This window comes from Melopsittacus undulatus, chromosome 13 (assembly GCF_012275295.1).
Source record: "Melopsittacus undulatus isolate bMelUnd1 chromosome 13, bMelUnd1.mat.Z, whole genome shotgun sequence".
In the NCBI taxonomy this organism is placed as follows: Eukaryota; Metazoa; Chordata; class Aves; order Psittaciformes; family Psittaculidae; genus Melopsittacus; species Melopsittacus undulatus.
Window position 1 is genome coordinate 10,867,696 of NC_047539.1, and position 24,015 is coordinate 10,891,710.

Consider the following 24,015-nt stretch of genomic DNA (forward strand, 5'->3'; position numbering starts at 1 on the left):
AGTGGAAGAAACAGGAAGGATTCGGGAATGTAGAAGAGTGTGTGGACAGAGCAGGGGGGGAAATGGGCAAACAAGACCAGAGCTGGGGGAAGAAAAAGTCCACCCGAATTTGAAAGATGCCAAACTGGATAGGAGAGGGCCAAGATGCACAGGCAGTGACAGCCTAGCACCCACTCTGCTGCCCAAGGGAGAGCTTGGCCTGGGGTGACAACCAAAGCGGTCTAAGAACAACCTGTGTTAAAGAAGAATGAAAAACCAGGGGAAGGAGAGAGCCTTATGGGGCAACCCAAACTGCAGGACTGCTTTTCCAGCACTACTGCATCTGTCCCATCTTTCCCTCTGTCACACCTCGTTCAGCCAGCAGTCAAGAGAGATGGATACACAGAGGAACCAGAGCACACCATGTGCCAGACGGCAGTGCACGGGCAGGCAGACACTGATGGACTCTGGCTGCAGCAATGCCAGCCAGATGTCCCTGCACTGTGGAGGATTACGAGGGAAGAGCACGGAGCCCAAGCCCCTAATGCACACTGCTATCCAGCACCACAGTTACTGCAAGCATCATGAACTGCAGCAGCCTGCTTGCCTGGCTCCTCCCTTCACATTAATGACAGTGAAATCAGGATTTCAAGGGGGAAACTGTGAAGGAAGCCCCAGGTTCTGCAGTGAGGACTACAGATGTGTGTTACTCAGGATCACCTTCCTCTTACCAGTGCTGCGAGAGTGGAAAGCACAGCTCTGAGGGGCTGGTGGCACCAGGTGGCAGCAGCACCCAGGGATGTTCTTGCCTTCCTCTTCCTCCAGCACTGGCAGAGAACAGGCCTGGCAAAGGCGCTGCCATCGCTGTGCTGAGTCACTTCCCATCCTGGCCAGTGAGAAGCTGCGGCACCAGCGGAGAGCGAGACAGAGCCTCATTCATCCCAATGGCACTGGTGCAACCTTAAAGAGCTGCCCCTGAACTCCCCCACCCTCCTGGCCTTTCGTCCTGAGCTGGCAGAGGAGGGATCCAAGCTGAACTTCGTCACCACTGCACTGAGGGAGACGAGGAGCGCGGCTCTGGCAAACATTGCCCAAGTCCCTGGAACTCCGGCCCAGAGTTCTCCAGATCTGTTTGCTTTCCTTAAAACAAACAAAACACAAAACAAAACAAAGAGGCAGTTGGGACATTGGGATTCACAATTAAGCCTTTATTCAAGCACAATCGCCTGGTCCCTACCCAAAGCAGAGCAGAGGGACTCATCTCAGCTGCAGTCCAGGCTCTTGCCTGCTCCCTGGGTCCTCTGCTGGCAGCCTGAGGGATGTGGGTCCTGGGCTTCCTCCTGCTCTGCCACTGCCCCTCTCCACACCAGATTTTAACTCAGGCTCAGGAAGGAAGCAACAACGGCTTCAAGGAAATGGTGCCTGTGCTACTAAGGTCAGATCCCAAGTGTCCAGGCTGGAGCAGCCCAGTCTGAACTGGTCTTTGTGCAAACACTCCTTACCCATCAGGAGCCTTCTGATTCTCATCAACTTGTGGAGTCTCTGACAGCTGCAGTTTTCTTTGAAAGGCAGACTCTGTGGCTGCAGAAAAGGGTCTCAAATACGTGACCCAAATGCACCAGAAAGCAAAAGATAAAGCCCTGAAGCACTGCTCCTGCTCTCCACCTTTCACCAGCCCTCCCAGCCTGGCTCAGGGCTCTCTGGAGCATCCAACTGCCATATGCTTATAATCACCATCTGGGTATTTTAAACAACTTCAAACAAACAGCAGCAACACAATTTCAGCCCTGTTGCTATTACAAATATCACTTCTATTATTCCTTTACACAAGAGGGATGTGGAGCTGTTGGACTGAATCCAGTAAAGGGCCACAGAGCTGCTGCGAGGGCTGGAGCAGCTCTGCTCTGGAGCCAGGGGACAGAGCTGGGCTGGGGCAGCCTGGACAAGAGAAGGGGAGACCTGAGAGCAGCTCCAGTGCCTGAAGGGGCTGCAGGAAACCTGGAGAGGGGCTTGGGACAAGGGATGTAGGGACAGGCCAAGGGGAATGGCTTGAACCTGCCCAAGAGAGGGGAGACTGAGCTGAGCTCTGAGGCAGAAGCTGTTCCCTGTGAGGGTGCTGAGGCGCTGGCACAGGGTGCCCAGAGAAGCTGTGGCTGCCCCATCCCTGGCAGTGCTCAAGGCCAGGTTGGACACAGGGGCTTGGAGCAGCTGCTCCAGTGGAAGGGGTCCCTGCCCGTGGCAGGGGTTGGAGCTGGATGAGCTTTAAGGTCCTTTCCAACCCAAAGCAGTCTGTGACGATTCTCTATACAGGTGTGTAAATGTACTCATTTGGTGTTATTCTAGAAGCCTGAAGGTGTCTAAGGCATCTGCCTGCAGCCAGACAGAGAACATGACCAATGGGGGAACTATATCCCCAGTAAAGGCAGTTGAAGGCTGGGCAGGATGCCTTTGGCTTCCAGACAGGTACTAGACTAAACTGGTACCTGCCTGCGAGTACCTGAACCCACCCCTGGGACAGACAGTCAATAGAAACAGTGTCTGAAAGAAAGAAAAGTGCTGCTGTTATTGCAGGCGATCGCATTCCTCAGGGGTGGGATGGCCCCGCACAGCCACAGCTCTGCCCAGGCCTCCTGCTTTCTCCGTGGGAATAAAACGAAGCATTTTTTAGCTACCCACATAAACATGTACATGAAAAAGCTACGGCCAAAACCAGAGCATGTCCGAGAGGATAACACAGCATCAAGATTCCTTCTCTTGACTTACCCAAGCCAAGCCCAGTTTCCCTGGCAGCCTCCCCACAATCAGCTTGCACCGACGAGGAGGATCCTGCACCAGGGTCTGCAGCACTGACTGCAACACCTGAAACACGGCTGTGAACACAGGTCTGTGCTGGATGCTCCTCCCTGCTGCTGGAAACCCAGTTTCTCTCTCAAACTGGCAATAAGTGCACTGTTATCCAGTGAAGCACACAACTCCACCTGCCACGGTAAGGAAGCTCTAAAGCAGAGTGATGAACATCTGCTCGGGGTTTCCACCATCAAGCTACAGGAAGACAGGAGACCACAGGATGAGAGGAAAACCCTCAAGAACTGGTATTAGTAAGTTAAGAGCTCACTTGTGATTAGACGGTGTGCTCAAAATGTCACTGTTTGCTAAGCACAGGCAAGCTTCCTGAGGCTTTTCCAGGGGGTTGTATCCCTCCCTATAGTGAGCAATACCTAACCTGGCCTGTAACAATTCCCCTTTCCCACCCCAACCCCCAAAAACCTCTGGTTTAAGAAGGTTAAACTGGAACCTCTGGTCTTTAATCTCTTGGCACCCAGAGCCTTCAACATTGCTTTGCACTTTAGCAGGGGAAAATCACGTGAAGCTGCCTTGCACACTGACCTGCTTTCATTAATAAGCTCACCTCAAGCAACAGCACAGCAAGTTCAGGTGAGCTTAAGGCCCTCCACCAGGAGCTCAGCTGGTGCTAAAAGTAGCCCTGTGCATGACATCCTCTCTAAAGGCACTCGTAGAAAGGGAAATCCCCAGCAATCAATAGAAGGAAAGAGAAGGCAATTGGATATATATAGCATGTGCCCTGCTTATTGAGCAGCAAGAGCTGCACAAACCCACACGCGCTGTCCCCTCCCTGCTGGCAGCTTCCACCAGGACAGGATATGAGGACAGGCACATGACTGAATGGAGCCTGAGGATTTATACTCATCTGCTGCCATTCACAGAAACGTGTTCAGTGCCAGGGGCACAGCCTGGGACTTCTGACCTCTAATAACTGTATTGAAACTCATTACGGATCAAATCCCTGCCTCTGAAATGTTTAGGAAAACCTGAAATGCATCTGACGTCCTGTATCTAAACCCAAGGGGCAGGGGACTTTTATCACAGACTAGTTTGGGCCAGAAGGGACCTTAAAGCTCATCCACTCCCGTGACAGGGACCCCTTCCACTGGAGCAGCTGCTCCAAGCCCCTGTGTCCAACCTGGCCTTGAGCACTGCCAGGGATGGGGCAGCCACAGCTTCTCTGGGCACCCTGTGCCAGCGCCTCAGCACCCTCACAGGGAACAGCTTCTGCCTCAGAGCTCAGCTCAGTCTCCATCATCTTTGCTGAAGTACCAGATGGTCACCTTCCTCCTGCCAGCACCCGACAAGGCATCTGACTCCCCGTCTTCTATCACCCCATAACACCCCTTTGTTCTGCAGTGCTTTGGGGTGGGAGAAAGCGGCACAACTACACACGGTGGGATCCTGCCCACTGTGCTCCCACAGGGAACCCTGACATATGAACCATCTGCTTGCTCAAGCCTCAATTCTGTCTACTTTGTCATCAGGAAAACACGCTGAAAATGTGACTTCCTCTGCTCCAAACCCTACTGAATGCTTTCTGAGAAGTAACTTCCTCCTGTGTTGCAATGAAAGGAGCCAAGCCCACAGGTGGGACTGCTTCACACATACTTCTGGAAATTCCTCTAATAGAAACACCGACTGAAGAAGGGCAAATGCAGGCGGGGAGGGGAGGAATAAGAACGGTGGGAAGAAGGGGGTTTCACTTCCCATCAAGTCTGTATTTGATTAGAAACTAAAACTCGTAGCCCACTTCACCGGATGAAAACTCTTTTGCTTCCTCTTTTGCCCCGTTTAGCAATGGCAATGGAAGCTCTGCACACTGTTTCCTAATGAGGCAGTTAGATCTGCACAGAACGCCTGCATTCAAGTGTTTGATATGAAACTAAAATCTCAATTTACTCCCCTTGCTGAACAAACGGGCTCTAAGATCACCTTATCCAGCATCCAGAAGTGCTTGGCTGCGCTCCTCCTGCTCGAGTGCAAGGCAGGCAGCAGGAAGGTATGGTCTGTTGGCTGCCATGGCTGGGGGTGGCATTTCCCAGGGAGCAGTATGAGCAAAATGAATATGTTCACTTTTAAAGTTCCAGAAAGGAGAAAGAGCAAAGAACAGACGAGGCACGAAGCAGTTCTATGCCAGTCCGAGGAGTGCAAAGGACAGGAGCGAAGGCTGTGGCTCACTTGCTGGCACGTCCCAGCCCTCGCATCCACTCCCCCTGTGGTCTGCATCCGCCCATGCTGGCTGCCTGCCGGTAACAGGACATTCCCCCTGCAGCTGCCCACAGGCTGTCTGCAGGCAGCCCTAGGTGCAGCACAGTGTCTTGGATGCTAGAGGCTACCAGCTCTTCTAATGGGAACAGCCAATAGAGTGAGTCAGCCACAGGCACAAGAAAGGACATCACCAATTCTTCAGACAAAACCATGCCAGGCCATTAATTTCTTCTGATCATTTATTCATCTGAAGGCACTGCAGGGGCTTCCCCACAGACCTTGCTTCTCTTTAAGCCCATCAGATCTCAGCTTGATGCAACTCCATTAATCAGTACTTCCTCCACCAAGTCTCATCCGCCACCTTCAGCCAGCAGAAAAGCCCCAACCTGGCTCTTCACGCTACCAACCAGCTGTGCTGCAAAGATAAAGCATCTGCTCTTCTAGAGTTGGAGCCCTGGTAACACCTGGTATCATGCTATTCATGAACAGAACCAACAGCATCACTTAATGTTAAAGGCGAAGATTACTTCTGCCCAGGTCACCTCTCTGAGAGATGCTGCCCCCGCTCCCACCAGTGTTCTCACCAAGCACTGCAGATGCTCACTGGAAGGACCACGACAGCTCGGCTGGGGAACAGGAACAAAGCTCTCACAGCCAGCAGCAGCAGCAGGATCAGAGCAAAGCTGCTGCAGGAGCTTTGCTGAAGGTCCCGTGCCCACTGCAGACAGAGGGGCACTTGACACTGCCCCATAAGATGGTGCAATGTGGCAAAGCTACAGGGAAAGCCTGGGACTTGCTCCTGGGTCTCCTGCACAAGGCTCCGATACCTGGGAGCCTCCCACACGGCCTCTGCCCTCACCACAGGACTTGTAAGGAAAAGATTGTGTAGTCTTGTTATCATGTGCCCTTTAGTAACAACTGCCACTGTGACGATGCACTATGGGCTCAAAATCCCCTGGAAAACAGGGACTTCACAGCTTAAACAAGCACTTCTCTATTGAAATCAAGCAGGCAGTTAAATCCAAACATGAAAGCCCAGAGTACAATAACAGACATTCAGAGCCCAATACGCATTTCACCTGCCTGAGTTAAGAGATAACAAGGCCCTGGGCAAGGCAGCAGTGTGGGTGCTGGAGCAGGAAGAGAAAGGACATACAGCAGTGGTTTATCCTGGCAAGACTCCCTAAATGTGGTAATAAAACTACTTTCTAAAGGCACCATACTGCACAAGCATTAGTACCAACCCGAGCACAGCAGTGCCAGAGTGAGCAGCAGTACCAAAATTCAGCCACTTGGTTAACAGCCCATCAGTTCAGTGAGGCTACCACTTCTCTGCACTGCTGACCTCTACTCTGTCCCCTTCCCTGGACACAGTGTTATTCCTGCTTCCTGCAGAAGGAAAAGAGGCAGCACACACAACCCTGACACCTTACGGAGACCAGGTCCAGACAGAGAGGTTTCCCTGCTGCAAGCAAGATGCTATTTCCCTTTGCCCAGGCTCCCTCCATACCCACAGCTGCCTGCTGGGGTTGCACACACATCCACCTCTGGATAACACCAGGTAGCCAGAGAAAGTGTGCAGAAACTGGGGGCACTGGGAGCTTTCCTTTCCTAGAGCTTCTTGTCAGCTGCTTGGGAAGGATGTGCCTATGAAAACCACAAGCCAGGAGCTCCCCTGACTATTAAGCACTGGCACTTTCCAGAAGCAGATCTCTCCCCATACCAGGCAGGTGGTAAACAGCCTCAGGCAGGTGAGTCTGTTTGCAGAGGACTGAGAAGAACCAAGCACACTGTGTAGAGGCACAGAGGATGCGAATACACAGAAAGAAAAGCTGATACCCCAGGAAGAGTTAATCCCCCTGCAGGGATTCCAGCCATTTGCTGTCTAACCCATTGGGACTGCAGGGAAATGGCTGCCCAGGAGCAGCAGATCCTCCCCACACCAGACCTCAGCTGCAGCTCCCCAAGCCATGAGGGCCTCAGCTTTAAACATAATAATAAAAGCATCAAAGGAAATAGCTCCCACATACAGAGGATGTTCAAGCATCAGGCTGTGACAGACCCTGGAGTCACCACTCATCACACTGCAGAAGGAATGAGGAGCTGACAAGGGCCCAGACCTCCCCAAGGATGCAGGAGAGCTGACAACAGAACTTCGAAACATGAGCTGTACTTCAGCACAGCCAGAGGGAAAATACAACACCTCCAATCACCGGCAACACACGGCAGAGACGGCATCATCAGTGGTATGTCAAGCAACCCTTTTAAAAGCATCTCTGATGCTTCCAGATGAGCTCACCAAATCCCACGTCACTGTGCATCCTCCAACCACACCACCCCCAGTACATTACAGCTGGAGTTCCCCCGTCTGCTTTCTGCCCCATCACACACCGGCTGCTCCACTTCCCATCAGCCTCCCCAAGCCTTGGGCCTGAAGAGACTCTTCCCCTCACCCAGGTCTGCCCTCCAGTGCAGCACAGGTTTCTTGGCTTGCAGCCGGATGCCACGGGCTTGCTCCAGTTCCCAGTACGAACAAATCACTCCAGCCATTGGGAAATCCAGTGTATCATTAGGGAAGAAATGCAGAAGTGCCTCTGGCCCTGGGGCAGCTGCAGCCCTGACCTGGTGGGAGGCAGGAGGGGGCTCTGCAGGCTAGCCAGAAAGCAGTACAAGGCCAAACGATGCTGACCAGGTGAAAAGCAATGGCTCCAGGGCTCCTCACATTCTCCCAACCCTGCACATCCCAACCCATTGGCTGAGGAAGCGCAGACACCGACCCAAGCTTGGAGCTGGCAGCCAAGTCCCCTCGTGCAATGTTCTCAGCCCGGGTACAGGGGCCTCATCCATGAGACCCTGAAAGAACAACAGCTTCCCATGCTCCCTTTAAAACAGTGAGACAGAGCTCCACCTGGCTCTGCCCCGCTGCGTGCTGTGGCACCAAGAGCTATGTGCCAGCCATGCTCCAGCCAGAGTGCACTTCCACAAGAGACTTTGAAAGGCTTAAAGAGAAATCTATTGTGAATCCAGGCAGCACAGTTGAAATAAGAGAGGTGATGAACAGATTTATACTGGCTTGCCACAAGGCACTCATCCGCTCAGGGAAAGCTGGCTGCTTCAACAAGTTTCTAGAACAAAACCCCCTCTGAAGCTTCCAGAAAGAACAATGCAAACTGCACCCTGTGCTCTGAGCAGGGCTTGCTTGCAACAGAGACGCTCAGAGACTGGCAGTCTAAGCAGTTGAACCGACTGTGAAGTAGAAATGCTTTGAGGGTCCTTACCATAAAGCTGTCACTCACAAGCAGTGCCATGTCCAAGCACGTTCTGCCCAAGAGAACAATCCCACAGTCTCATTTTGCAATGAAGAACTGGTCAGGTTGCAAAATGAACAATGACTCCGCTTTCCAGTCAGTGCTGTCTAAGCCATGAAATGGAAGAAAGCTGAGCTCTAGAGAGTACCCTGCCACGAATGTGGGCTTAAGTTCAGATAGAAGACTTTGCCCCTGAGCAGATAACTTGTGATCAGTGGCTACCTCTGCCTCTGCTGCCAGGATGGATGGAGCTGATGCAGAAGCAGCCCCTGCAGAAGCCAGCAGGCTCAGCTTCTTGCTAGGTCTCAGCCAGAGGTCCCCAATATCCAGCTTGTACTTTGCTATCCAAACAGTCCCATGTGCCTCATCTCTCTCTAACTCCCTTCCCAAGGCTCAGGTAAACCACATCCCCCCCATGAATGCTGCGCCCGTCCTCCCCAGTGTGATGAGACCCACATCCTCGCAGGAGGCAGGGTGGTATTTCCACCCCCATTAAAACATCTGTTGGGAAAAGCAACACTGTCATGTACACCCAGGAGAGCCGACCTCAGTGGGTCTGTATTGCCTGAGATCAGCTGTGTCCAACACACTGTTGAGCAAACACTCTACCTAGAAGATAAGCAGTACGATGCACAAGGGAAGGAAGGTTGGTATTGCTCTGTATCACACACTAAAAGGAATAGGCACTACAAAAACATACAACATAAATGGAAGCCTCCGCAGTCAGAAACTTGATACGTGCTTAAACAGAATATAGAGACATGTAATGCTCCTCTCCTGGGACAGCCCAAAAAGGGCTTTGAGAGTTCAGGCTTCAAGAGGAGGCTCCCTGTTACCAGTACACACTCTCTGGCAGGAAAACTGTGCTGGGCTGCACCCCCAGAGCATGAGCAGCAGGTCAAGGGCAGGGATCCTGCCCCTCTGCTGTGCCCTGGGGATACCCTCCTGCAGTCCTGATCCAGCTCTGGGGCAGCAGCACAAGAGGGACCTGGAGCTGTTGGAGCGAGGCCAGAGGAGGCCATGGAGATGCTGCGAGGGCTGGAGCAGCTCTGCTCTGGAGCCAGGGGACAGAGCTGGGCTGGGGCAGCCTGGACAAGAGAAGGGGAGACCTGAGAGCAGCTCCAGTGCCTGAAGGGGCTGCAGGAAAACTGGAGAGGGGCTTGGGACAAGGGATGTAGGGACAGGCCAAGGGGAATGGCTTGAACCTGCCCGAGGGGAGACTGAGCTGAGCTCTGGGGCAGAAGCTGTTCCCTGGGAGGGTGCTGAGGCGCTGGCACAGGGTGCCCAGAGAAGCTGTGGCTGCCCCATCCCTGGCAGTGCTCAAGGCCAGGTTGGACACAGGGGCTTGGAGCAGCTGCTCCAGTGGAAGGGGTCCCTGCCCGTGGCAGGGGTTTGGCACTGGGTGAGCTTCAAAAAGGTCCCTTCTAACCCAAACTATTCTATGAGTCTACATAAACAGGCTCATTTCAAACTGGATTTAACCACTGAATGTGATTCAATTTCATTTCTGCTCACATTCCCAGTTAAAAGAGCTGATTTTCCTGTGCAGGCAGGGAACCAGGCACTGCTCCAGCACATACAGCAGCACAGTCTGTTACAGCTGCCGGAGCCGTTCAAATCCATTGCAAGGTCTGAAGCTCTGGCTCCAAAGCTGCAGCACCTTGCACCAGGGTGCTTCCTTCCACACAAGAATTCCCCCTCTCTGGTGGGAAACACACATGATTTCCTTGGATTGGGTTCTGCTCTGCGAGGTGCAGGTGCAGTTGTACCTGTTGCAAAGGCAGAGAGCAAGACGGCAACCAAGCAGAGCAACCGACCAACATGTACTCAGAAGTAGGCCTGAAGAAGCATTTACTATTTATAAGCCAATCATCTGATCCCTCCCAAGGGAAATCCTATCCTTTTGTAACTGCACAGTCTCTGCAGGACTGTGAGGGAGGAACAGAAGGGAAGCAATTACATCGGTGAGGAGCTTACCCAAAGCACCGGGACAAAATTCCTCCCTGCTCCAGAGCAGCACAGGCATCTTCCTGGAGAGCAAGCCAGGGATTGTGAGCAGGGATTAATCTGTTACGCTAATTTGCCAAGAGCAAAGCAATTATTTTAAATAGCTCTCTTCTCCATTCATCACTCTCTAAAAAGTGCTCTGGTTGCTTCTGCAAATGCTGGCATTTTCCTGCGAGCAGCAACAGGGAGTCTCACAATGAAGAGCTGGCATGAAGATCCAGGGACACACCAACCAGCAGAGAACCACGGCTGGATGAAGCTGCCTTGGGGAGTGGGCAAGCAAGGATGGAAGAGAAACTGCTTCCATAATTGCTTGCTAGTTATTAATTCCTGAGGGAACATTCTTGTCCTGGGAAGCTGAGCGTGACGTGCAGGTATGCATCACCTTTGTTTTTCCTCCTGTTCACATTTTGTCCTGGTAGAAATAATTGGGGTTGGGTTATATAGCTTGATTTGCCTGTGAAACAAAGCTCAGTCCTCTCCAACGCAACCACACAACCCCCAAGAAACAATCTCATTTTCAACCCAGCCTCCAGTGAAAATCCTCTCTCCTGCAGATGACAGCGGTCTCCAAAGCCAAGATGAGGATCCAGAGCACGAGTGGCTACAGCTGCATCCCCACCAGCACAGACTAAAGCAACATCTCAAGGAGGTGGCCCAGCCACAAGTGTGAGGGGGGCCTTGTGCTGCCTCCAGGTGAGCAAAGCTCAGCCAGCTGCAAGGCCACGGCAGGGAGAATCACTGCACCCACCACCTCTGCTCCTACCAGCACCAGGATGAGGGTGGCTCTGAAAAACCCACCTGAACCAAAGCCAAAAGCAAGGCAGTACATCTGGTAGGTTCAGATAGAGCAACAACTGCAGAGCAGCATGCTCCAAAGCTGCTGTACCACGGTAAGATACAGCCCCAAGGCTTCCCTTGAGTTTGATTTTTGCTTTGGCTCCTTTTCCTTTTAGCTTGCTCCAGACAGGTCCAAGTGACTCTGCTGGCCAGACAGCCCAAGTGATGCTCAGAAGGGCACTGCCACAAAGCCTACAGCAATGATATCTCCAAGGAAATGTCCCTTTTCAGGCTCACTCAGGAAATATCAGCTCTCTGTCACTGCCAGCATGAACAGCCTCTTGCAAATGCAGCTGAGGGAAGGGGGATCCGTGTGTTCCTAGAAATTAATAGCTATAAGTAAAGCTTGAACATTTATTTCCTAGTCCCCATTTCCTGACATATTCCTCTTCCAGTGAGCATCCTGAAAGGTACCATGGCACCCTACAAGCTCCCAGGCTGTTCCCACACAAGTCCCTGAGCTGGCAGCCAAGCAGCAGCACTTGCCCTTGCTTTTACTGAGAAAAGAAAAGCATTGAGACTTCATGTTAAAGTTGGCAGCTAATGCAGAGTCGTGGCTGACTCGGGCAGGTTTGTTCTCATGCTTGAACCGGTATCACTCCAAATACAGGCTCTGGTCTTGAGGCGCACACTTGCACACCACCACCCACCACGAGTGTCCACAGTGCCCTCCCCAAGTACACACAGACTGACAAATCCCCTCTTGGCTTCCCGCAGGATGGAGCACATGGAGTTCTCCTCGCCACAAGGCAGCTTTTTGCAGCTTTAATCCCACTCTCGTACAATGCCTCTGAACTCTGCCCAGCTTTCCACCAACCCTCACATCACACAGAGGCACCAGGGCTGGGCACTGCTGCCTTTGCACCAGTGTGGGAGCTGAGCTGACTGGTACCTCCTCCTCCTCAGGGAGGTACCAGAGACCACGTTCTGCTTGCCTCCAGCCCTGCTTCCTCTGTTCAACATATTCAGGAAGCCAGGCAAAACCCACCTAGGACAGACCTCATACCCTTCTTCCTTGTTTCACTGTTCACATAACAGACTGCTCCTGAGCAGCTTGCTTTCCCTGGTACATGTGTGGCCTCACCAGAAGTACAAGGCCAACCTAACCAGACCACCGTGTTGCAGCCCCATCTCCAGTTCCTTGCACAGCACTCTGAGCTGCTTGTGCACTTCATCAACCTCCAGCTGCACACTTTCTCTGGGTCATTGACAAGATCAGTGGTAGGATCTTTGTGAGACCTTGTCCCATATAATATCCTGGGAGCCACCAATATGACATAGTTTATTTCGAGCTCATCCCCCTTCACTTAACTCAGCAGGAAAAGCCACAAGCATCGTAGCTGCTGCTGTAGGGAACCGGTGCGCACAGCACGTGGGTGCCAAAGGTTATTGTAAATACACGTCAAAGCTGCAACAGTCTCCATCCACGAACCACCGCCCCCCAGCACCGGCAGGTCCGCGGTGCCGCAGGGATGACTCCGGTGCCCGGCCTAGGCCGCGGACACCGGTACAAGCGGGGTCTCCGGCAGGACCCGGCGGGGTCTCCGCGGCCCAGCCTGGGCTGCCCTTGGCAGAAGGGGCGTGCGCGCCGCCGCCGCTTCCCTCCCGCGGCCGGAGCCGCAGCTCCGCCCCGCGGCGGACACGGTTTACCGGGGACACCCACCGCCGTTCCCGGTACCGCGGGGGAAGGCCCATCTGGAGGCTGCCCCCGCGCCCGCCCGGCCGGCGGCAGCTCCGAGGCCCGTTCCGTCTCTTTAACGCGATCAGGCCCGTACCCCCGGCAGCACCTCGGGGCCGCCCCCGCAGGGCCGGCGGGGCCCTGAGGCACCGGCCGCGCAGCCGGGCCGAGGCTGCGGGCCCCGCCTGACCGGTGCCGGCAGCGGGCAGGGCCCGGGAGGCCTCGCTCACCGGGCGGCCACGGGGAGAAGCCCGAGGGGCGCTCGGGGCCGGGGACCGGAGGGGACCGGACCAGGGGGGGGGGAAGGGGGCGGGGCGGACGGGGGGGGGGGGCACCGGCGGGGCCTCACCTGACTCCTTCCGCACCGCTCCCGCCTCTGCCGCGTGCAGCTCCGCGCCTTGCCCCTCCCCACCGACCCGCGCGGCGCAACCAATCAGCGCCCGGCGGCGCCGGCACCGCCGGCCAATGAGCACAGAGAACGCGTCCCCGCCCAGAGCCCTCCGGCACGCCCGTAAGCCTATCCCGTGACCCGACGCACGGCGAGGGGCGGGACGCGGCGGCCGGAGCCCAATGAGAAATCACAGCGCGTCCTGCCGCAGCCAATCGGCGGCCGCGTCACCCGCCCCTTCGGAGCAGGGTGGGCGACAACCACCGGGGGGGGGGGAGGGTGGTGTAAAATGACCATCACGTGACCGGCTCGGCACCCGTATCGCCCCCCCCGTCGAGGGCAGTGGAACCGGTCCCGTCGGTGTCCGCCTCGGCCCCAGCGCTGTCCGTTTGCCCTCACTACAGCCCCGGGAGGCGCGGCCCCTGCACAGCCATGGCCGGGCTCACTCCCGTTCCCCGTGTCCCTGCCGCTCACTGCCGCCGGTGTCACTCCTGTTCCCCGTGTCCCTGCCGCTCACTGCCGCTCACTGCCGCCGGTGTCACTCCCGTTCCCCCCCCACGCTCAGCCCCGCTATGGGGAACCGCAAGCTGTCATAGATGTTGGGTTCTGAGCGGGCTGCCGTGTGGGGACAGGGCTGGGGAGCCTCGGGCAGAGCCGGATGCTGCTGCCCGACGTGGGCTGCTGCTACCGGTGCCTGGACGGGGCAGGAGGAAAGGATGAGCCGAGCTCGGGCTCAGAGGGGTCTGGTGAGGATGAAGGGGATGTTGGTTCGTGGCCACCTCCGCTCGGCTGTGGGGCTGTGGGCTGCGAGTGGAGCTGCACCGTGCCTGGCTCTGCGGGGTGCAGGAGGGATGGGAGCCCCTCCTTGCCCTGCAGGAGCTGGGCTGGGGACACTCACACTGTTTGGCTGCCCCAGCGTCACGGGGGGATGCTGAGCACCCCGGCAGGAGGTCTGAGCGTGGCTGCAAAGGACACGGGGGCTCTGGCCCCAGGCACAGTGCACTCGCAGGACCGCAGGGGCTTGGGGGTCCGTTGACAGCCCAGGAGCAGGGCCCCAGCCGCAAGGGAACAGGAAGTGAAGCTCTGAGCTTTCACTTTTCCTCCCTCCAGCAGAACAGACGCCTTTTGAGGCTTCCCTAAAGAAGCCGGGACAGCTTCTCCGCTCTAGGGGCGATGACAGGTGGGTGCGACCACCGGTGCTGCAGCTGGTGGTGGGATGGGGTCCTGCCCGAGCACTGCCGGGGTGCTGAGCATCACCTGTGCACATAGACACAGCACTGGTACATGGGCTGGGGTCCAGCACGGGGCATCCCTGGGCCCTGCTCCTTGCAAATGTCCCCGGAGGAACTTTCTGTGGGTGTGTGGGAAACAAAGGGAGATGGGAGGGGAAGGAGGGGAATCAGCCAGGGATGGCAGGGGAGGGATCAGCAGCTGTGAGGGGCAATAAGGAAGGGGGCAGACCCTGGGGGAGGCAATGGGGAAAGGGGGGCAGCAGGAGGGGTGTTGAGGAAGGGATCAGCACCGGGAGGGGCAATAGGGAAGATGAAGCACCCCGAGCGGGGGGCAGGACAGTGGGCACCGGGAGGGTTTGTGGGGGGCTCTGGGCCCTGATGAGTCCCCCCAGCAGACAAGGTGCTCCTGAACGTGCGGCTGGACTTCGTGGAGCGTGCGAGCAAGGCGCTCATCTCCGCACTGCTGGATGAGCTGCTGGCCCGAGGGGTGCTGAACCAAGGGGAGGTGGAGGAGGTGCAGGACAGGTACGTGGTGCGCACAGACAAGGCTCGCTGCCTCATTGACTGCGTGCGCATGAAGGGGCCCCGTGCGAGCCAGATCTTCATCGACAGCCTCTGGAAGCGCGATGGCACCTTGGCAGAGCAGCTGGGCCTGGCCACTGACATGGGTGAGCACTGAGGGGCCGTGGTCTGTCCCTGCCCATGCTGGCGCTTCCATTACCTCCAGCAGGATGCTGGAGCAGGCCTGGCCCTGGTGAGTGTCCAAGGCATGAAGGTGGCTGGGCACCCCCAGTGTCACTGCATGCAGTCAGCACAGGGCTGTCAGGGGTGGCCATCCCCAATGGGGCTGCCCCCAAGGCTCTGCTTGCCTGTACATGGCCTGGCACAGGCTCCTCTTGCTGCAGGCTCATCCCAGTGTAACTGGAGGGCTTTTTGCCTGCAGGGCCCTCCGGTGCGCAGCTGGCTTCCCCCGGCCCCCTCGTTGCCGTCCAGGGCCAGCAGTGGATCCGGCAGTGTTCCCTAAGCGAGTACCAGCACATCAGGGCCACAGAGGGAGACCAGGTGCTGTGGGCAGAGGAGAGGAGAGCTGGAGGGTGGCTCAGCCGTCCTGCTGGAGTAAGCCAGGCTTACTGGGAGGAGCCAGGGAGGAGCAGGGCAGGAGACGTGGGGAGATGCCCCAGGGACAGGGAGATGTGGATGCTGCAGCACTGCACCTCCTCTATTAGCTGCCTCCCAAGGAAAGCCCCTCCTGCACCCACCCACCAGCTGCTGACTGCACCTCCCTCCCTTCCCACAGATCTATCCCCTCCATCTGCCGAGGGAGGTGCGAACACGCAGGGCCCTCCTCATCTGCAACATCGACTTTGAGCACCTGAGCCGGCGAGATGGGGCTCAAGTGGATGTGCAGGGGATGACAAAGCTGCTGGAAGGGCTGGGCTATGTGGTGGACATCCATCTCAACCTATCTGCTGAGGTAAAGGGGCTGCCACTGGCCCCAGGAGTGGCGCAGGGACCCTCCTTTGGGTGTGCTGGTGCTGGGGTACTCAGGGAACCTGATGGCAGTGGCTCCTGCCCACAGCTGGTGGCTGGCACTCCTCATGTTCCTTCCCTGTGCTGGTCTGTAGGAGATGGCCACGATCATGACTGATTTTGCGGCTCGCAAAGAGCACTACACCTCTGACAGCACCTTCTTGGTCTTCATGTCCCATGGGGTCAGGGCTGGGCTCTGTGGGACCAAGAGCAGAGACGAGGCCACAGACATCCTCTCCCTCAACACCATCTATGAGAAGTTCAACAACCAGCACTGCCGGGCGCTGCTGGGCAAACCCAAAGTGGTCATCATCCAGTCCTGCCGTGGAGGTGAGTCCCCACCATGAGGTGCCTGCAAGCAGCCAGTGAGCCCCAGGAGCAGGACAGGGGTGGACACCCATCATCACTGATACTTGGCCCTGCCTTCCCAGGCAAGGTGGGCTCTGTGCTGGTGAGCGATGCTGCAGACCTCTCCGTGCCTGCTCCCAGCTCTGCTCACACCACCCATGCGGCACTGGAGGATGACGCCATCTGTGAAGTCCACCTGGAGAGTGATTTTGCCACTTTACATTCCTCCACACCTGGTGAGCAGCTCCTGGAAGTAGGTGCCCTGCCTGAGGGCAGGCGAGGGCAGTGGGCATTCCTATTCCTGATGCCGTGGGTCTCCTCCACATGTCCTCCTCAGGCTTCCATCCGGTGACTGCTTGGGCATTGCTCTAACAGCCTCTGGAGAGGGCAGTGTCCTCCAATGCTGGTGTATGTAGCTGCTCCAGGACACCCACAGATCCATCTTAGAGGCACCAGGGCCAGAGCTTTGTGCCCTGCCTGCCTCCATCTGTCCCCATCAGCTCTGCTCCTTCCCCAGCCGATTGATCTTACCACAGTGGCTGCCCAGGGGAACCTGTCTGCTCCTGCTGGCTAACAGATGGCTCCAGGCCATGCAGCTGGTGTGCTGGGAGCATGGGAAGGCAGAGAGGCTGGAAGAAAATACATCATTCTGTCCTCCCTGGGGTGCCCTGTCCTTTTCCATGCTGTGGGTTGGATGAGCCAAATATAATGATCTTGGAGAAGGCACCTGTCTCCTGCTCCGGCTCCCAATGATCACAGTGGCAGTGGGAGATCCTAGTGAAGTCACACTTGGGCATCTCCTGTGTCCTCAGATACTGTCTCCTGGAGAAGATCAACAACAGGATCCATTTTCATCCAGCACCTGATAGAACAGTTTCGAAACCATGCCTATAACAGCGACTTGGAGGAGCTATTCCGAAAGGTGAGGCACATGCAGCTGTGGCAGCCACCAGGAACGCTGCTGGGAGCAGAACTCAGGCCAGGCCATTTCTCAGCCCTGGGGAGCAGGCTCTGTCCACAATGTGTCTGGTTTGGCCAGGAAGGTCAGCTGGATCTCTGGAGGCATCAGCATCTGCCTCATGGTGGGGATGCATGAGCCTGTTGTGCTGGTGCAGCCCTTGGCGTCCCTTGCACCACCACATGTGCCTGGAGGTACCCCTGGGGATGCCTCACACTTCCCATGCCTGGAACAGACCTTCTCTCATCTCTCCCCACTGTCATTCTCACCCCAGGTCCAATATTCCTTTGGAAAATTCCCTCAGCAGTTGCCATCGAAAGAGCGAACTACAATGTCCAGGAAGTTTTACCTCTTCCCAGGCCAGTGATCTCCTGACCATGGTGAGTCTCTTCACCTCACACATCTGTGGCAGTCTTCTGTGTGTGCCCCACACCCAGTACCCAGCCAGCATGGAGGAGGGGAGGAATTCCCCATTGCTCCTGGGCTCCAGAGCTCATAGCTGGATACCCAAAGGATATGTGTGCCAGTAGCTGGGGCCAGGCATGACTCTATCCCCATCTCCCAGCTGGTCACAGGAGAGGAGTTCTGTGGTAGCCTGTCTCAGGAGCTCTCTCAGTCTAATGTTCTTCACAGGTAAAAAATCCATACATGGACAGCAAGTGTTTGAATTTGGAAGTAACAGCAGAGAGCTCAAGGCTCTGCTCCGGAGAGGCACTGCTTCAGACCAGAGGGAAAGCCCAGAAAGAGCAAATCTCTAAACCAGCTGCTTGTGCCCCTTTGCTAGGCAATTGCAAACAGACCTGGAATAAAACAGTCCTTGGTCTCCCATCCTCCCTTCCTTTTGTGGCCTCCAAACCCCAAACTAAGCAGGGAGCATCGGACACTTGGCTCTGGAGCACTGAACAAAAAGCTGGTCGGTGTTTTTCTTAACTGTCCCCAGTTGCGACAGAGGTGACCCATCACCCCCAGAGCTGCCTCTGCCCCATCACCTAACAAAGGGGGGTTCACAGCAGTTGGCTCCTCACTGCTGCCCACAGCCCACAGTGGATGCTTGTTCTGGCCAGCAGTGGCTGCTTTTGTGTTGCCTTCCTGGGAACACTGAGCAAGCAGGAGGTGGGGAACTGGAGAGAGCTATGGGAGGCAGATGTGCTCCAGGGGGATTTTCATGCTTCCCCCTTGCAAGCTCACAGCATCTCCCTGCTCAGGAGGCAGCTTCCCTCACTCCCTCATCCTCCTGCTACCCCAAGGATGCAATTTCCCCTGGAAGCCAAGAAACCCTGAAACCCATGTCTTACACGTGCTGTCCCCACAGCCCAGAAGCATCACCCCATCTTGCCAGGACACAAGAGCCCCTTCCTGCGCCCATCAAATGCTCCCCATCTTCCACAGCCAGATCCAAACCATTTTCTGCCTTGGCACGGATTCAGCTTTATTGCATGTTCTGCAGTCAACAGCCAGATCACCAGTGGTCTGGCAGCAGAACAAGAGGGTTCTCCTGCCCCTGCCCACTGTCTGAGGTACCCCAGTGAAGCCAGTGCGGACAGGACAGGCTGTGCAGGCAGGGCAGTGTCCCTGGCCTGTGTCACCACCCCCTGTCCCTGCAAGGTGTCAGAGCTCAGTGGGATGGATGTGCCTCTCCACTCCAAGGTCTTTCAGGCATGACCGGGCTGCAGGTGGGCAGCCAGCACAGGCTGAATCCCTTCTTGCAGAGCCCAGAGTTCTGCAGCACTGCCTGGAGCTCCTCAGGACCCACATGAGGCTTGCAGGAAACTGAGGACAGCAGTGATGAATTCCCCAAATTTATCCTGATGGACTATATGGCCTGCCCCTGCAATGTACTGGACATCAGCTCTGGGGAAGAGGCGCTGGATCTCCGGGTAGTCTTCGGACCTGCAGGACAAGGGAACATGCCATGGGAAGTGTGGTGAGAGGCCCATCCAGGTATCTGCCCTCTCCCTCCCTCGGCAGAGGGGTCCCAGGTCTGACCACGTCCCAGTCTCTGCTGGGAAAGCCTGGAGCTGCCCCCAGGTTCCCAGTGCACTTCTGTTGTCACTGGCTGCTGAAGGCACAGAGCTCGCTCCAGAACCTTCCCCATCTCAGGGACTTTCTCCCACCCTTGGCAGCTGCAGAAGAGCACACAGTGAAATCACTGACCTCAAACTGCTTCTCTCCAGCCCCACCTGATATAAGGCGAGTCCGATCCTCCCAGGAAGAGTGCAGGCCCAGGATACGGCTTGTGGAAGATGGGGAAGTTCATGATATCTACCAAGTGCTGGGAAATAGCGTCCAGGTTCACTCGCCAGACGTAGTGGCCGTCCACCTCTACCAGGTTGGTGAGCAAGAACTGCCTCAGCTGTGGGTGCTGCCACAGAAGGGGATCACACACTCTCCAGTAGAAGCAAAAAGCCCTCAAGCTGTTCTGCCATCCTCCATCCTGCCCTCCACTGCCTCCTCCCATTCCATCATTCCCCTGTGGCCTCACAGCCCTGGTACGATGTCCTCCAGTTGCCCATGATTCTATCATGAGTCTATGATTCTGTCAGGGCCTTGGGTGCCATGGGTTAGTGTGAGGTGTCCCTGCCCATGGCAGGGGGGTTGGAACTGGATGATCTTAAGGTCCTTTCCAACCCAAAGTATTCTATGATCCTATGATGGGAGTCTCGTGGCTCTAAAGCCTTGTCCTCTGGTCCCAGAGATGGGCTGGGAGTACAAACCCCATCCATGGAACACAATTTCCTACCTGGACCACCGGACACAGCTGCTGGTCAGCCAGCTGGCGGGCTGCGGAGCGGGGCAGACCATCCGGGATCCTCACTGACTTCATGGCAGAGATGTAGGCAGAGAACTCGGAGACGGGTGCGGTTGAGGTGGGACCGATGTCGACTGAGATGAGGCGCTCCACCAGGTCCGGCTGGGGACACAAGCAGGGCAGATGGGTGCCAGCTGGGAGCTCCCCAGTGGGATGTGGCACAGGGCTGTGACTCATTGGAGCCTCTTAACTCCCTCCTGCCTTGGCAGAGAGCTCCACATGCTCTTCCCTGATGCCCTGTGTCTTAGAAGGGGGATCTGCAAGCTCCTGCAGCTGTGCTTACAGCTCTGAGCAGGCCAGCACCCTGACCCTGATGGGGTAAACCTGCCTCTGTGGACAAGCAGGGCTCCCCCCGGTGCCACCCCCGTTCCTGCAGCCCCCATCCCCGCTGTTCCCAGCCCCTGCCCACCCGCTGCAAGGCCAGGGTCATGGCCGTCTTGCCCCCCATGCTGTGCCCCAGCAGGATGCACTTGGTGATGCCCCGGCGGCTCAGCAGATGCTGCACGTCCAGACTCATCACTTCATAGGTCATCAGCGGGCTGTGGGGGCTGCTGCCGTGGTTCCGGGCGTCCACCGTCAGCACCTGCGTGTGCAGGGGCCCGGTCACCGCTGCCACCGCACCCCCCGGTCCCTGCCCAGCGCGGCCGGCTCCTCACCGTGCCGGTACCGCCGCGGACCAGCGCCTTGGCCACGGCCTGGAGGTTGGAGCGGCTGCCGAAGAGCCCGTGGAGCAGCACGAGGGGCGCCCGGTCCGACCGGCCCCGCTCCTCACCGTGGGACAGCGGCACGGGGCTGCGGGGAGAGCGTGCTGGGGGGCGTGGCCAACGCGGGGGGCGTGGCCAACGTGGAGAGGCGTGGCCAACGCGAGGAGGCGTGGTCAACGCGGGGGGCGTGGTCAACGCGGGGAGGAGGGGTCCAGCCTTGGGGGGGGTTCAGCCCCGCCCCTCCCGAGCCCCCCCGGCCCCCCCCACCGCCCCGGTGGGGCGCTTACGTCACCACGTCGCGGGCGGCGGCGGCGGGGAGCGGGCGCGCGCCCGTCGGCGGCGGGGCGGGGGCTCGGGGCAGCCGGCGGAGCAGCATGGCGGCGGGCGCGCGCGCAGTGACGCTGTGCGTGCCGGCGGCCCCGCCCCCGAGCGCCCCCTGGCGGCGGGAGGACCGCACCCGCCCCCCCCCCCCCCCCCCCCCCCCCTCGCCGTGCCCCCGCCCCGACGGGCGCTGTCGCTGCCGGCAGCGGGGAACGGGGAGGGGCCCCGAGGGGGGGGCGGGGGCTGCCGTTACCGGCTCCTGCCTGCTCCTGCCTGCACCCGCCGGCGGGGCCGTGGGCAGCGAACCTGTGCCCTCGGGCAGGGCTTTCCCGAGAGCCGCCCCGAGCCCCCGGTCCTCGGCCCCGCTGCCTGCTCTGGCCCGGGCCCTGCCCCTGCACCTGCGTCGCTCCTTCCCCTTTGTCCCTGCCCGCTGGAGCGTTGCGGGGCCGCGGCTGGGCCCGGCGGGGGGAGCGGTTGTACCGCGGCGGCCTCGCCCCCTGCGGCTCCGTGTTCATCTGCGCTGCCAGACTTTGGACCGCGCAGGCAGGGAGCGCCGCTGCCCGTTCCCCTCCCGGCCCCACTGTGCTGCCCCCGAAGGGGCGGAGCGGAGCAGAGACCCCCGGGCCGGGCACACAGCCCCGGCCCCCAACCCGGTGCCGCCGGGATCTGCGGTGGCAGAGGGTGCGGAGCGGCTCCTGGGGCGCTGGATCCCGGCCTCCCTCCGGCACCAGGTGGGATCTTGCCCACTCAATCCCCAAGGATACTCGGGCTACCAAAACAGGACACGTTTATTGACAAATGTAACCGGTACAGAACAACACGTAACAGGGACAGACGGTGCCCGGACGGCAGCAGTGAGGGGGGAGGGATACCGAGGGGGGGGAGCACCGTTCCCATCCCTATCCCTTTCCCCATCCCTATCATGTCCCGTAGGTGTGGGCAGGGGCACACCGGGCGCCGCTTCTCCCGACGACCCGAAACTGCCTCTTGTTTAACCGAAACCGTCTCTATTTACATAGCCCGGCCCTGACCCTGCGGCCGTCGCCGTCCCCTCCTTCGCGCCCCCCCCTCCCGGTGCCGCTGTCTCCTGTCCCCCCGGAGGGTGATGAGGGTCTCGGGGAGAGGGGTGGGGAATTGAGGGGGGTCCTGAGGGGTCTCAGACATAGTTCCTCTTGTCGTAGCTGGTGACGGCGGAGCGCGGGGCGGAGTAGGCCACCTTGCCGGTGGTGTACCTGTCGTCTTTGGGGGGGCAGGAGCAGCACAGCAGGGACCCCCCCAGCAGCAGGAGGGCAGAGGCTGCCCAGCCCACGTAGAGCGAGGCGCCCAGCTCCCGCTTCTGCGCGTCAAGCACCAAGGGGTTGTAGAAATCCCGAATGATGGTATTGGCCGACCAGGACGCAGGGATGAGAGTCATGATGCCGGAGAGGATGAAGATGACGCCGGAGGCGATGGTGATCTTGGCTTTGGTGCTCTCATCCTCTACGCAGCGGGTGCACTGAGCGCCCACGATGGCCACCAGTAATCCCAGGATGGCCAAGACGATGGCCACCACCAGGAGGGCGCGGGCGGCTTGCAGGTCCTGCGGCAGGGCCAGCATGGAGTCGTACACCTTGCACTGCATCTGCCCCGTGCTCTGCACCACGCAGTTCATCCACAGCCCTTCCCAGATGATCTGGGCCGTCACAATGTTGTTGCCGATGAAGGCCGTCACCTTCCACATGGGCAGCGCGCAGCAGATGATGCTGCACAACCAACCCAGAACGGACAAGGCCACACCGCTGATTTCCAAAGCCATCGACATGGTGGACGGTTTCGCTGCCGTGCGCCGGGCGATGGCGGAGGAGGACCCACGGACCGAGACCGCGCTGCTCTCCGGTCGCTGCTCCGGTGGGGATCAGCTTACACCTGTGTGCACCTGCACTTATACGGGCTGGCGGGGCCAGCTCCAGCGCCCGCCCCGGGTGGGGTTTCAGTGCTGGACGCTCCTCTCCTGCTTCTCCGTCATCGTCACCATCACCTGCGTGTCCCACACCCTCCCCTTTGTTTGCAGAGATGGCGCCAGGTTAGACTGGAGAAAGGAGGGAGGGGGGGCCGAGACGCCACCAGCCACGGCTATCACCGTGGTTTCAGGGCGATGGCTCATTCTGACCCTCTGAAACCCCTTCCTCAGGGAGCTGGAAATCCCTCGGCTTTGCCATTGCCCCCTTCCCAAGGAGGTACTGGAGGGTCATGGTTTGGCTTATTTCTGGGGCTCTCTTATCAGCGCTCACGTTTAACAGCATGACTGTGCAAAGGGCAACCTCTTTGCCTGTCAGCAGAGGAGCACCCATGGGTGCAGGTACCCCCTGCCCAGCCGCCCTCCAGCTCCCACCCTGCCTTGGCAGGGAGTGCTGGTGGGAATCCCCATGCAGATGATGAATCTCTTTACTCATCCTGCTCACATCTCACGGGCTTGAAGGAAGCTGATAATGCATGTAACTGCCCCAGCAGCGTCACCCTGTCACCCTGAGCAGGAAGGGAATCAAAACCCACAGGGCAGGTGTAGGCAAGGCTCCAACCATGGCTCTGGGGTGCATGAGTGTCCCCTGTCAACTGCCTCCCCCCCCCAATCTTGTGTGTCGATGGCAGCGATGGTATTCCCAACACCCCCTGCCCCCAAGGAATGTGGTTGCTGGACATGGGCTTGGTCCTGCCTGCACTAAAATCTCCTCTACAACTTATTAACTACTCAAGAGCACGGTGGGATGCAGGCAGCCCTCTCTGCTCAGGCACTGATGGGAGAGCTCCATGGCTGCTTGGCTGTACCCCATAGCACTCCACAGCCAAGGGGCTTGGCTTTGGATGGTCCACAGAGCCTT

General features: G+C 57.9%; 4 protein-coding genes across 8 annotated transcripts in view; 1 reads left to right on the forward strand and 3 right to left on the reverse strand.

The window, feature by feature from the left end:
- Window positions 1-13,271, reverse strand: part of MTMR4 (myotubularin related protein 4) — a 55,762-nt gene extending 42,491 nt beyond the window's left edge. The window contains exon 1 of the mRNA XM_034068808.1: window positions 13,217-13,271. The gene's annotated coding sequence lies outside the window, so the exon portion shown is untranslated. The remainder of the gene's footprint in view (window positions 1-13,216) is intronic.
- A 1,099-nt stretch (window positions 13,272-14,370) lies between these two features.
- Window positions 14,371-18,047, forward strand: LOC101868902 (caspase-1). 3 transcript variants are annotated; one of them, XM_031042476.2, is made up of 9 exons: window positions 14,371-14,435; window positions 14,880-15,155; window positions 15,431-15,549; window positions 15,785-15,961; window positions 16,113-16,347; window positions 16,449-16,601; window positions 17,178-17,287; window positions 17,598-17,703; window positions 17,957-18,047. In XM_031042476.2, exons 1-8 carry the CDS (start codon window positions 14,429-14,431, stop codon window positions 17,688-17,690), a joined length of 1,170 nt encoding a protein of 389 aa, XP_030898336.2. In that variant the 5' UTR covers window positions 14,371-14,428; the 3' UTR covers window positions 17,691-17,703; window positions 17,957-18,047. The 3 variants fall into 3 exon arrangements, with proteins under 3 accessions (XP_030898336.2, XP_033924815.1, XP_005139687.2); XM_034068924.1 differs by having other exon boundaries at window positions 14,883-15,155; XM_005139630.3 differs by lacking the exon at window positions 17,957-18,047 and having other exon boundaries at window positions 17,598-17,705.
- A 689-nt stretch (window positions 18,048-18,736) lies between these two features.
- Window positions 18,737-21,141, reverse strand: ABHD11 (abhydrolase domain containing 11). Of its 3 annotated transcripts, XM_034068853.1 has the most exons (6): window positions 21,124-21,141; window positions 20,789-20,924; window positions 20,542-20,715; window positions 20,064-20,234; window positions 19,504-19,685; window positions 18,737-19,213 (listed from the first exon to the last, which is right to left on the reverse strand). In XM_034068853.1, exons 3-6 carry the CDS (start codon window positions 20,662-20,664, stop codon window positions 19,066-19,068), a joined length of 624 nt encoding a protein of 207 aa, XP_033924744.1. In that variant the 5' UTR covers window positions 20,665-20,715; window positions 20,789-20,924; window positions 21,124-21,141; the 3' UTR covers window positions 18,737-19,065. The 3 variants fall into 3 exon arrangements, with proteins under 3 accessions (XP_033924744.1, XP_033924743.1, XP_030898310.1); XM_034068852.1 differs by lacking the exon at window positions 20,789-20,924 and having other exon boundaries at window positions 21,124-21,140; XM_031042450.2 differs by lacking the exon at window positions 21,124-21,141 and having other exon boundaries at window positions 19,091-19,213; window positions 19,478-19,685; window positions 20,789-20,918.
- A 786-nt stretch (window positions 21,142-21,927) lies between these two features.
- On the reverse strand, window positions 21,928-23,035 carry LOC101868390 (claudin-3). The gene has a single exon (XM_005139627.3). It carries the CDS (start codon window positions 22,956-22,958, stop codon window positions 22,314-22,316), a length of 645 nt encoding a protein of 214 aa, XP_005139684.1. The 5' UTR covers window positions 22,959-23,035; the 3' UTR covers window positions 21,928-22,313.
- Window positions 23,036-24,015: the final 980 nt, after the last annotated feature.